This window comes from Caretta caretta, chromosome 6 (genome assembly GCF_965140235.1).
Source record: "Caretta caretta isolate rCarCar2 chromosome 6, rCarCar1.hap1, whole genome shotgun sequence".
Classification (NCBI taxonomy): domain Eukaryota; kingdom Metazoa; phylum Chordata; order Testudines; family Cheloniidae; genus Caretta; species Caretta caretta.
The window spans coordinates 13,905,662-13,918,385 of record NC_134211.1 but is presented as its reverse complement, the minus strand read 5'-3'; the positions used below and the strand labels follow the sequence as shown (position 1 = coordinate 13,918,385).

Here is a 12,724-nt window from a genome sequence, read left to right as displayed (position 1 = left end):
TCTGCAGTAATCCGCCAGTACCTTGAAGAGACTGGAGTTGGTCCCTATCAGCACAGACACATCAGAAGTCCCTTTAGGGTCAGGGCATATTAAGGCAGCTGTGTCTACCTCTTCTCTTACCCCAGCAACCTCCTCTGGGAATTCCAGGTGCACTATGACATACCCTTGGTAGGGGTATTCATCCATGCTGAGGCCACACAGGCCAAGGCCAGTCAGTGGCTGTATAGGCAGGTGCCTAAGCATCTGTTGGTAGAATGACTGAAATATAATAGTCACTTGAGATCCAGTGTCAAGCACTGCTTTACACTCCACCCCTTCGATCCTCACCTTGACCTCTGCTCGAGGCCCTATCAGTCCTGCAGGGATCCCAGCTGGACAGTCTTTTCTGGGGGAATCTTCAAATCCTGCAGACCTGGGGGGTCCCCGTCCCCAGACCCTTTGGCAGCTACCGGATCTCTCCCAACTGATCCTCAGCTTTCCATACACTAAGGAGGGGTTTTCTTCATTACGGCACTTGGCAGCACTGTGTCCATCCTGACCACATCGGTAGCAGAAGAATTGACCTTTCCCCCTTCGCCTGGGGGGGATGGTGGCTCTAAGTGCGGGCTTCTCAATCGCCACAGTTTGAGGCTTCTTATTCCTGGAAGTCTTAACTCGGTCAACGGTACTTTGCAGCTCAGCTATCCGTTCCGTCAGGACCTGCATTTGTTGGGCAAGTTCCTCTCTGGTGCTCACCATCAGTACACTGGCCGTTTGCAGTGGTGTTGCGCTGGCTGGATCCGATGTTTGGGCTTCCCAAAACTCACTGGCAGCCTGCCTTTCTTCCTCCTCTCGGACCTCTTTTATCAGCTGGGAGTAACTTGGGGGATGTTCCCGTCGTTCTCTTAGCTGGAGATGAAGTAGAATCGGGTTCTGATACTGAGTTCCTCTTACAATTTGAGCCAGTCTGGTCTGATCCATCTGCTCAGCAGTCACTGCTCCCCTCATGACAGCTCTCTGAAGCAGTCTCTCCAGTCTCTGTATGTAGGCTGAAGCCTTCTCGCCCTTTTGTTGTCGGGAATTAAGGAACTTACAGTAGCTGTCTTCAGGGCCCTCTACGCTCCCAAAGTTGTGTTCAAGGGCCTCTAGGCAGTCCTTCACACTGACCCCAGGGTCAATGAGCTTCAGGGTGCGAATCACATCTAATGCTGGGCCGCCAAGGCTCTCTATAAGGCATCTTCGCTTTTCTGCATCTGGTACGGCCCACTCTTGCAGCATTTCAGTGGTATGCTCTAACCAGGGTTCAAACTCCTCCTCCCCAGCAAATAATCTTAACTTACGACAAGAGTCTGACTCAGCATGGGGCAGCACAACCTTTTCCAATATTTGCCCCAGAGCTTTTGTCCAATCATCAGCCGAGGCTGCAGCCTCTGAGCTAGAAGCTGCTGAGCCAGGGCTCAACAAACCTGACATATTAGCCATTATTCAAACAGTAATTTCCTCAAAATATAAGCACAAACAAAAAAATATAAATTGTTTCCCAATGTAGTGGATCACTCAACAGGTGCTTGCGAGGGGTACTGACCCAGGCGATCCCGGACGAGCCCCCAAAAATGTAACCCTTCTGCCCATCAGAGTTGGCAGCAACAAGGGCCGGGTTCAATATCTAGGGGTTCCATTCCAATAACACAATGCAAACCGGCTCGAGCCCCCACCCAGTGACCTGGGACAAATATATACCACCCCCGCTGGGCGCCTCCAAGAGGCAATACTTCCCCTCTCGCAAGCACATGGTCTGAGTGTAGCAAAAGCCTTTTAATAACAGAGAGAAACAATGTGGCATTATGTTGGGGAAACACCACCAACAGGATTCATAACACAACCCATGAGCAAAAAAAGAACCCACCCCAGGCAAATTGGGGCATGCCCTTTTCCCTTTGGTTCTTGAGTCCAGCAACCCCAAATCACCCAAAGTCCCAAAAGTCCAATGCCCCAAAAGTCTCTGACCCTGGTCAGGGCAGCCCCAGAGTTCGAAAGTTTATCTGCGGAGCTTTACCTCCCAACCTGGGTGGAAATGGGACGGGGGTAAGAGGCACCTTACGTGATCTGAAGCTGACCGCCCCATAGCTCCATAGCGGCACTCCGCTCCGCCAGCCGCCCCACAAACTCCTTCGCTCAGCTGCACTCCGCTCCGCCAGCCACCCCACGAACTCCTTCACTCAGCTGCGCTCTGCTCCGCCAGCCGCCCCACGAACTCCTTCGCTCAGCTCCACGGCCCACAAGCCGCTCCTGCCATCCACACACTGCTCCGCGTCGAACTGCTTCACCAGCCGTCCCGCAAACTGCTCCACAATATATCTTCAGGCTCCCCCACTACTTAACACAACACTCAGTGATTTCAGCTCTTAGGTGAATTCAGCTTGTAGTAGGGGAGCCCCAGTGCTGGTGCACTGTCAGCCCAAAGTGAGCTCAGCAGCCTATAACTAGACTTCTAATGAAATCAAAATTAGCTCTGATATTCCACAGTGGAGAGAGGAGGAAGTGCAATTAGCATGTAAGGCCCTCACCAAGGGGCCCATGCCACCAAGTATTAATACTTGTCCCCAGCCTCTCTTCATTCACACAGTTTTGGAACCCATGACCCTTGCCTAGCGAGTGCTACTTAGTTGATGGTGAATCCCTCCATCATAACAAAAGGCCACATACAGTTCCAAGCACAGTTCCCATAATCAGGGTAATAACAATTTATTCTTCCTGCCCCAATAACAGAGACACTGGGGATCCCACAGCAGCCAAAGTGACCATTTGGGCAGCTATGGTCTCATTCTAGGCGGGGTGGGTGTGCCTATGCAAATGAGATCGGCCCCTGAAGTTCTTTTCCACAATTTGCCACACCTCACCACCAGATGTCAGGGTGGAGCTCATCCTGACACTGCTTACATGATAATCAGGCCATTTCCCTCAGACGTTCTTGTCAACTGCTGGAAATGACCCACCTTGATTATCACTACAAAAGGTTTTCTCCCCCCTGCTCTCCTACTGGTATTAGCTCATCTTAAGTGATCGCTCTCCTTACAGTGTGTATAACACCCATTGTTTCGTGTTCTCTGTGTGTATAAATCTCCCCACTGTATTTTCCACTGAATGCATCCGATGAAGTGAGCTGTAGCTCACGAAAGCTTATGCTCAAACAAATTTGTTAGTCTCTAAGGTGCCACAAGTACTCCCTTTCTTTTCATGTATAGTCTGTCACCCTTCCATGGTGAAAGCCTGGGCTGGGGCCTTTAAAACACAAGGATTATTACCCTAATCCTCCTCGATCAGCATCACGCCCAACCTGGAGCACAGTTTGTGTCTTGTGGATTTAAGTTGCAGCGAAAGCTCATGGGTTACGGATATGAAGGACAATGAGAAAGGCTTCCCCTTTGTACAAGGGAATATGGCCACCTGCAGCCTAGACATTATTCACTGAGTATGACACCCTCCCACCACCTCGGTGCTTGATTGTCTGAGGCTCCATCTCAGCTACAGAGTCCAGATAAGGAACTCAAGCCATGCAGGCTCCTGCTCTTAGCTCTGCAGGGCCCACGTTTAGCTGCAGGAAATGACCAAGACAATTGCCGTTCCCCAGGCTAGCATGGCACTTAATTCCCACCCCTGAGGATGAGATTGTTTTCTGTAAATTATCATGGCACAACGAGGCGTCTCATTTTAACGTCATTTTCAGTGAATTACCTTGGAAACCAAGCAGCCATGGATGTGCAGTAACTAAGCTTTTCTCTGGGAGCTAAGAGGGGAGGGTGAGAACATCAGAAGATCTAACGTAATATCTGGTGCAATGGCTGCAGTTTAATCCACTTTGAACTTGTTATAACTAAGGCTATGAAGCCCAAGGCAGTGGGGGTACCCAGCTGCTCCTGACCACCGTGGGTAGCTGAGTCCCCGCAGCTACTGGCTGTTGTGGGTGGACCCTCACAGCTCCCTGCAACACCTGCCTGCCACAGGGCGCCGGGTACCCCGCAGCTCCTCACCACCATGGGCGCAGGGGAGCTCCAAATGAGTGAAGGGGGACCCCACAGTTCCTGGCCCATCCCCACAGCTCCCAGCCTCTGGTGGCAGGGGACCCCACAGCTCAGAGTGCGGAGGAGAGGGACCCTGGAGCTCTGAGCCCCCATGCGGGGTGGGGGCCCCCAGAACTCCCAGCCAGGCCTCTGCAGCTGCCTAGCGGCTACCTATTTTGTGATGGATATTTTTAGTAAAAGTCAAGGACAGGTCACGGGCTTCCATTACTTTTTCTTTATTGCCTGTGACCTCTTTGTGATTTTTACTAAAAATATCTGTGAAAAAATCTTAGCCTTAGTTATAACCTAATGGGGGATGGATACCTGTTCCCTTGTATCTAAGCTAATTATCTCCTGCGGATTCCCCTGCCTATAAATGCAGGGCGTCCCCTTCTCCCTTTAAAGCAGCGCCCTCTCCTACATAGCCCTCTTTACCAGCTAGATTCCAGTAGCACCTTCAGACTCTGAGTCAGGCCCGTGAGCTGGGCATTGCACACACACTAAGAGCCACTCATTCCATTGACGAGCTTGCTGTATACGTAGACAAGGCAGAAGCATTATCCCCATTTTACAGACAGGGAACAGAGGCTTAGAAAGATTCAGTGACCCACCCATGGTGTCAGCAGCAAGGCTGAGACTTCAGCCCAGGTCTCCCAAATCCAGGGCAGTGCCTTAAGCAGCAGGCCAGCCTGCTTCCTTCCTTGGGCACTCCCCCTTGCACCCCCACACCCACCCCTGGTGCTCCCCTGGAAGCTTCCCACATATTCTTTCTATGTTCTCAGTATTTATTATGTTGATCAGGCTGGGGTGATGGGAGGAGCTTCCCCAGCCTGGCAGGAGGGGGTCCCCCTGGCCCCCCACTCCCTTGGCTGTTACAGGTTGCTGGTGGGTCCAAGACAGCAGTCGAGGAATTTCAGGATCTCCTGCCAGGAATGCTCCTGAGCTTTGGCATGGGGCTCTGGCTCACCCCCCCAGTGCACAGGTTTGGGGCTCCCCCGGATCAGTGAGATGCTGCACAGCGGGGACCCTGGCGGCTCGATCAGGTGCCCAGCCCCGGGGTAGGAAAGCAGGGTATAGTTCTTCTTCCCATGGCTCTTCATCCTCTCTATAGCCATCTCAGCAAACAGCTTGCTGTTAAAATTGCGGTCGGCTTCTCCCACCACGAAGAGCACCTCCCCTTGAGCCTTCTCCACAGGGATGGCGGCAGCCGCGTGGGCTGGGTCCCGGGGATCCCTGAAGACATGGTAGTTGTCCAGGGCCCCCATCTCTGTGATGAGCAGCTGCTCAGGGCAGTAGGGAATGTGCGGGATGTGGACCCCTTTGTAACGGAGTGGCGTGCCGTTCAGGAATCCTGTGCCATTGATCCAGACCGCGGCCACCACCTGCTTTAAGAAGGCAGCCATGGCCAGCGAGACCTCAGCCCCTTTGGACACCCCGATCACTCCGAGGCCTGGGCCTCTCACCTGAAAAACCCATGAGAAGCCACATTGGAACAATCATGCCAACAGCCTGGGAATCTGCAATTTGGAGCCAGCACAGGATGATACCAGGAGGAGCCTGCAGAGGGCGCTGTGACACAGACGAAGATGGAACCTGCACTAGCCAATCCAGCAAGGGGCACTATGACCCTGGGGCAGGAGCCTGCACTGCCCAGCCCCATCCTCCCCAGCAGGGGGCACTGTGATACCATGGAGGGGGAGGAGCCTGCACTGCCCAGCCCTGTCCTCCTTAGCAGGGGGCAATGTGACCCCGGGGCAGGAGCCTGCATTGCCCATCCCCATCCCCTCCAGCGGGGGTGCTGTCACACCAAGGCAGAGGAGGAGCCTGCACTGCCCAGCCCTGTCCTCCCCAGCAGGGGGCACTGTGATACCATGGAGGGGTGGATCCCATGGGTGAGAGCCGTTGCCAGGACATGTCAGATATCTAGGCTGGAGCCTGAAGCCCCTCATCCAGTGGCTGTGAAGGGACCCTAGTGAAGGAGTGGGACATACCTTGGGGTGTTTCAAGAGCAGGTTGGCTGCTTCCTCGAAATACTCCAGGTCCACCTCCGCCAGCACCTGCGGCAGGTCGTCATAGCCAAAGAAAGCCAGCGCCAGCACGGCGAAGCCCCGGCTGGCGAGCAGGCTGGATCGGAATTCAATGAGCCCGCCAGACCCGCCAAACATGTCGATCACCCCCGGAAAGGGGCCTGGCCCTGCAGAGAACGGGGGAGAGAGGCATTGTGGGGAAAGGGAAAAACACAGCAGTTAGTTATGGCGACCCCAGGGCTAAGGGCTTAGCTTAGCCTTAGCAAACTAGGGCTCAGTAGAGAGGGAGGATCACAGGAACAGGAATCTATTTCACTTGTGCAAAAGTCTTCCATTGAACTGGATACAGATGGAAGTTAGAGGCCTAAATACCTTTGTTGATCTGGGCCACTGCCTCTTAAGAAACTCCATATTCCTGTCCTTCATGTGTTGAGACCATGGCCACAGGACTATCGCCAACTCTCACCATTTTATCCTGAGGTCTCGTGAGATTTGCGGATTTTCTTTAATGCTCATGCGGATTTCAGCTTTCTTTCTTTTTTTAAAAAAGTTCCTAGCTCCCATTGTTGGAGAAATATTAAATGTGACCCAAACACGCTCAGGAAGCAGATGGCCCAATAGAAAGAACCCTATATTTATTATTTTTCAAATCTCAAGATTTTTAAACCAATCTGGTGATTTTTGAACACCTGGGATTGGCAATCCTGTACCTCTGTTTTCTCTGAGGGGCCAAGCAATTAGTTTGGAAGTTTTTGTTCTATTTGAACCTCTGAGAATTGTCTCTAAAGAGAATTAACTTCTTGATGAGCCTTGAAGTGGTTATAAGTGGGGAGGGAGGGAGGGCAGGGGAAGATTTTTTTTTTATAATTTCGATAGTATTGATGTTTATTTTTAAGCATTTTTTCTATTTTTATTGATTTACATTTTCACAGTTGTGTAAAAGTTATGGATTTTAAGCATGTTTAAAAAATTTTATCAATCAAAATTTTCACTGTTGTGGAAAATGATGGGGCGGGGTCAGACAATTATTTAATGGCAGCAGATATTGAGATTCTAAAAGTTAAAGCTTTACAACCGTTAAAATACAAACTATCAACATGACATCAGAATATAAAAAGGCACTATCCTTCAATCAAACTAACGATCTCAGCCAGCATTTTTCTTACTTTATCGGCAAATTTGTATTATTATCGATGGAAATAATTATCCGTCAGTTTGTGTGTCTCTGGTGAAATCAATCTTTACTGATGTTTACCAATAAAAAGCTAAGTGCATTTATAAGCTCCACCTAAACCCAATCTTTGGTCCAGGGAGACCAACAGCCTGTGGTTGCTGCAAGGTTGTGCAGCCGAACTAGCTCGGCTAAAAGCGACAATATACTCCCCCAGCCAGGCCTGAGAAAGGGATGGCCTCCAGCTGATGAGCCCACTGCTTGGGGTCAAGGAGGCTGTTGCAGTGGGACTCCAGACATCTGCCTCAGCAACCGGGAAGGGCTTGTTATTCACTATGGCAGGGAATCAGGGTGATTTAGGAAGAGAACAGGGATGAGTCCGGCTTTGTGCTGAATACAAATGTTCATGTGTCAGTGGGTGGCATTTCTGTGACATCATGGAGGGGAAGGAGCCTGCAGCTGTCCAACCCTGCCCTCTCCAGCAGGGGGTGCTGTGACAGTGAGAAGGAGGACAAGCTGTTGGTCCTGCTGGGACACCAGGGAGGGGGACAGAGTCCACAGTGAGCTTACGTGATGGTCATGCCCTATTGCAGGGAGACTGACCCTTTGGGGTGAGGGGTACAAGAGGAACTTGTACATGCAAACAGGGCAAGACAAGCACCAGAGAGAGGTAGGAAGGGGACGCCAGGCTGGACTGGGAAGGGAGGAGAACAGGGATAAAGGATGCAAAAGGCAGGGATGCGATGAGCCAGTTTCCTCACCAGGAGGCAGGAATAGGGCCCCTCGGACCTGGCCCTCCTTGATTGGGACACGCTCCACTCCGGGGCCCACATACCACCTCTCCACGGTGCAAGTGGCAAGGGGCACCAGCTGGGGTGAGGGAAGGAGCTGGCAGGAGTCAAAGAGGTCGAGCTGGAAGCAAAAGGGGCCGCTCATCACATCCCGTTTCACCAGCCTGTGGAAGAGCTTCTCCGGCTTGAGGAACCAGAAGAGGCCCATGGGCCAGACGCCCACGTAGTCACCGCCCTTGGCAGCTGCCTGCTCCAGGTCCACCTCCCCAGCCTCGTCTGCCCGGTAAAAGGCTCGGGCCCGGAACTGGACGCCCCTCTCGTCTGTCAGCGATGACTGCAGGGTCACCAACTGGGTGGGTGCTAGGCCGGAGACATGGATCCTCACCGGCATGTCGACCAGCGATGTCTCAGGCGTGACCCGGAGCTGGATCATGACTGATGGGTGTTGGGCTTGGAACCTGGGAAAGGGGGAGTCTGGGGAGCAGAGTGGGGTGAGGGAAACAGAGGAAAGGGAAATGGGGGGACGGACTGTTATCAATGGGAGAAGCTAGGAAAGGTTTGAGGGGGGCAGGGAAAATACCAGCAGCACTAAGCTGTCCCTCCTCTGTCCCCTGGTATCCCTGCCTTCCAGGGGGCAGAAAATGGGGTGCCTGGGCTTGGGGCGGGGAACCGATTGCAAGACCAGAACCTCCCCCGGTGACGCTGGCAGGGAGTAGTTAGAGCTGGCACCCTCACACCCCTGCCCCTAGCTCCCTGACCCGCTCCCCCGATGGCAGACCCCCAAACCCCACAGGGTCTGACTTTCCAAGGCTGGCGCCTTAACAGGAGCTTTGAGTCCAACACTCGGGGATCTAAAAACTGGGCTCCCTGCCCCCACCCCTCCCAAGTCCCTTCAGTGCCCCCACCTCTTCCTCCAGCCCTGGGGCCCCTTGATACCCCCTCCTCTCCCTCCGGCCCCGGGCCCCTCGGCACCCATGTCTCCCCCCCGCCACCAGGGGCCATGCAGGCCCCCAGAGCTAGCCACGGCGCCGCCAGCCGGGCCCTCTGTCATGTGACCCGCCCCCCACGTGACCCTGCAGAGTTCCCCACCCGATGGAGTGTGGCGCTGGGCCGCTCCCCTGCCGCTGTGCATACGGGGATCGCGAGTGAGGCGGGGCGAGGCTGGGCTGTTTCCTGCTCATCCCGCGCTGAGCGGTCGGCGGGGGGCACAGTCCCCAGCGCCCCCTGCTTCCGCTCCGACGGCGACCCTCCTGCGTGGGATGCTTTGAGATGCGCCGCACACGGGTGGGGAATTGCTGCTGCTAGGTGCGGAGCGGGGCAGATGATCTCACGCCTGCTACGGCAGCGTTACCGTCCCCTGAAGCGTTGGGGGCCGGCCGACCCCCCTCGGGCTCCTGGGCTCGGAGGATCCCCTCGCCTCTGATCCAGCCTGGCAGCAGTTCCCGTGCCCCTCTGCCCCGCCCACCCTGGGGCCTGGAGAGCCGAGTGTCGGTCACCGGCAGCCCTGAGGCCCCCTTGCTTCTGTCCAAGGGCCCCGTGCTGACCCCGAGCACAGCGCACAGCCCTGGTGCAGCCCGATCTATCTAAGGTACCGACCCGGCTTCCGCTGCTGTCAGGGCCAGTGGTGCAAGGATGTTTGCGCCCTAGGCGAAACTTCCACCTGGCACCCCCCCCCGCCCTGAGGTGCCCCCCCACGGCAGCTCCCTGCCACCCCCCCTCCGCCCTGAGGCGCCCCCCCCCACGGCAGCTCCCCGCCCGCGCCCCCTCCGCCCTGAGGCGCCCCTCCCCCCCGCGGCAGCTCCCTGCTGCCCCCTCTCCCCTCGGGGAGCTGTGCAGCAACTCCCTGCCCCAGCTCACCTCTGCTCCGCCTCCTCCTGGAGCAGGCCGCCACTTCTCCCGCCTCCCAGGCTTGGGGCGCCAATCAGCTGTTTGGCGCTGAAGCCTGGGCGGGAGAGAAGCGGAGCGGGGCGGTGCTCAGGGGAGGAGGTGGAACAGAGGCGAGCAGGGGGGGGAGCGATTCCCCTGGGCGCCACCCCACCCCCCGTTACTTGCTGCAGGCGGCCCTCCCCGCGGCCCCCTGCCCCCAGCTCACCTCCGCTACACCGCCTCCCCAGAGCGCGCTTTTGGCCGCCCCCAACCACTTGGCGCCCTAGGCGACTGCCTAGTTCGCCTAGTGGTTGCACTGGCCCTGATTGCTGTAGTATCTGAGCGCCTCACAGTCTTTATCGTACCATTATCCTCATAATACAGATGGGGAAACTGAGCCACAGCGAGGCTACGTGCTGGATTCACAAAGAGACTTAGGCGTCTAAGTCCCAGATGCTAAAGGTGACCATATTTCCCAATGGGAAAACAGGACAGTGCATGGGGCTGGCCCGAGCCCTCCCCTCCATGGGGCTGGCTCAAGCCACTCACCTGAGCCCCCCCCCACTGCTTGCCCAAGCCCCCTCCCCATGTGGGGGGTCAGGCAGGGCTTGGGCAAGCAGCAACGCACATGTTAGGTAGGGTGACAGTATTTCCCAAAGGCTGGGGTTGATGTTGCTGCTTGCTTGAGCCCTGCCTGCCCCCCTCCCAAGCCCTGCCTCCCCCCCTCATGGGGCTGGCATCGCCAGTCACCTGTCCCCCCCTGGCCCCCCGCATGTTCCTCTGTACCTCATTTTTTTGACAAAAGTGGGCATTTGTCTCATTTGCTCTTGCCAACTGATCAAGCTTAAAAAAGGGATTGTCACCTGCCCAGCTAACCCCGTAGGAGCCTAAACTCACTCCGCACCTACATTTTTGCAGTACAGGTTTGTTGGGTGCCTCTGTTTCTGCCTTTGAACATTCACACTGCACCCTCCTGCTAGGCTGGAGCCGGTGCCTGGTAGGTGCGTTCTGAGCAACATGTGACTCTAGCCCTAAGTGATTTGCCCCAGGTCCACAGGGAGTCTATGGCAGAGCAGGGATAAAGGGTCTGTCTCTGCTTCACACTGGTGCTGGTCAGGCCAGTACCTTTTGACTGAACTGGGTCTAGATCAGGGCCCACGCGGTCACTGACGCAGCAACTCCATGTGTACCCAACCCACACTGATGCGAATGTAGCCAACATCAGGGATCAAACCTGTCATCATCCCTACCGTAAACCTCATACACACCCCACCTGAGCCAAAGGACCAACTCTGCAGATTGTCACTAAGTAGTCAGCTATCACAGCTGCTAAAGGAGACCCAATTCCCTGTGCTAAGCCAGCATGTCACCCCTCCACCCCCGCTCCGACTCCCACCTTCCTCAGCTCTCTCTCTCTCACCCCCACCACTTCCCCAGAGTCTGAACTCGGAAGACAGGGCAGTACATAGGTGCTGGAATTAGGGGTATAACCACAGTCTGTGGCTGGAAGTATACAGGTTTTACAGTTTGGTTCAATGGCTCTCAGCACCCCCACTATACAAATTGTTCTGGCACCTCTGGAGCCATAGGGAGGGAAATCTGCTGTGGAGGCCCATGATCCCATCCAAATTCAGCCTGCTCCCTTCCCAGCCCAACTCAAGGGAATGGATGTTCCCCACGGCTTGAAAACTCCAGCCACCAGACAGCTCAGATACCGCTGTGATAGGCTCCAGAAGCTAGGCCAGGGTAAGAGCGTTCCCTGAGCCCAGGAGGAAAATCAAGGTCTTTTTACCAGACAGGAAGGAATGAAGGTGAGCTCCTTGAGTCTGCGGGAAATCTCCAGGGCTCCCACCGAGATGGAGCAGTTTTCAGGGTTCCCCCCTGGTGTGTCTGCAATGGACCAGAGTTGCAGGAGAGAAGGGTGTGAGAGATCCAGGACTTTGCTCTTCATCTGACCCCACAAACCTCTTGTTTTCGCTTTATATCTCCCGCCCTCCTGGGATGCCCTTTGTGCTCAATAGTGAAGATAATCATTAACCCGGAGGGACAATCAAAGCTAGAAATATTTCCCTGTCTCAGAGGGCACTGCACCGTGACTGAGGGGCCAATGAACCTCAGACTTGCCCCACTTAACCCCCTCCTATCCCAGCCCTGTGTTCCCCCCAGCTCTGCCAACATCCCTCAATCCCAACCTTTAGCTCCCACTGCTGTTCCAGCCCTGGACTGCCCACTCTCAGCAGTGCCAGTGCCCCTCAATCCTGACCCAGAGCTACCTGCCATCTTAGTGTGGGTTACCTCCCACCCCCCAATCCCTGCTGCCCCTGGGCTTGGCTGCCAATGCCTCTCAATCCCAACTCATAGCCCCTCAGTGCCCCCTGCCATTCCGATCTCATCCTTTCTCTGGCTGTTCAGGGCAGGCTCTGTCTCCCACTAGGAGTGTATTCAGCACCCAGCGTGTTGTGGCATTTAACGGCTACCCTCATCTAAAAATAAAGATGAACTAGGCACCACATTTTCCAAGGTCTGAGGTGCTTACAATTGCAGCCAGGCACCTAGTGGGATTGGCAAAAGCTGCTTGCCCCTCGTAACCCCTTGATCCCACCACCAAGGGGTTAGCCTGAGAGCAGTCACACCTGTGCTCCACAGCCAGCCAGCTCCAGGGTGAAGTTCAAGGCCCTAATGGTGGAAAGACCTGGCTACTTCAGAGCCTGCTGCTCTCCCCTGCGCCAGCCTGGCCTGAAGCATTTATGACGCAGCGCTCCTCTATTTAATCTCTCTATCCATCCAGGTACTTTATACTGTGCTTATCTCCATGGGATCTGGGACACC

The 12,724-nt window shown here is 55.0% G+C and overlaps 1 protein-coding gene across 1 annotated transcript; it reads right to left on the bottom strand.

Moving 5' to 3' along the window:
• Positions 1-4,804: 4,804 nt before the first annotated feature.
• Positions 4,805-11,867, bottom strand: LOC125638328 (acyl-coenzyme A amino acid N-acyltransferase 1-like). Its single transcript, XM_048853915.2, has 4 exons — positions 11,688-11,867; positions 8,000-8,503; positions 6,032-6,234; positions 4,805-5,503 (listed from the first exon to the last, which is right to left on the bottom strand). The coding sequence occupies exons 2-4, from the start codon at positions 8,460-8,462 to the stop codon at positions 4,913-4,915; spliced, it is 1,257 nt and encodes a 418-aa protein (XP_048709872.1). The 5' UTR covers positions 8,463-8,503; positions 11,688-11,867; the 3' UTR covers positions 4,805-4,912.
• Between the last annotated feature and the right edge of the window lie 857 nt (positions 11,868-12,724).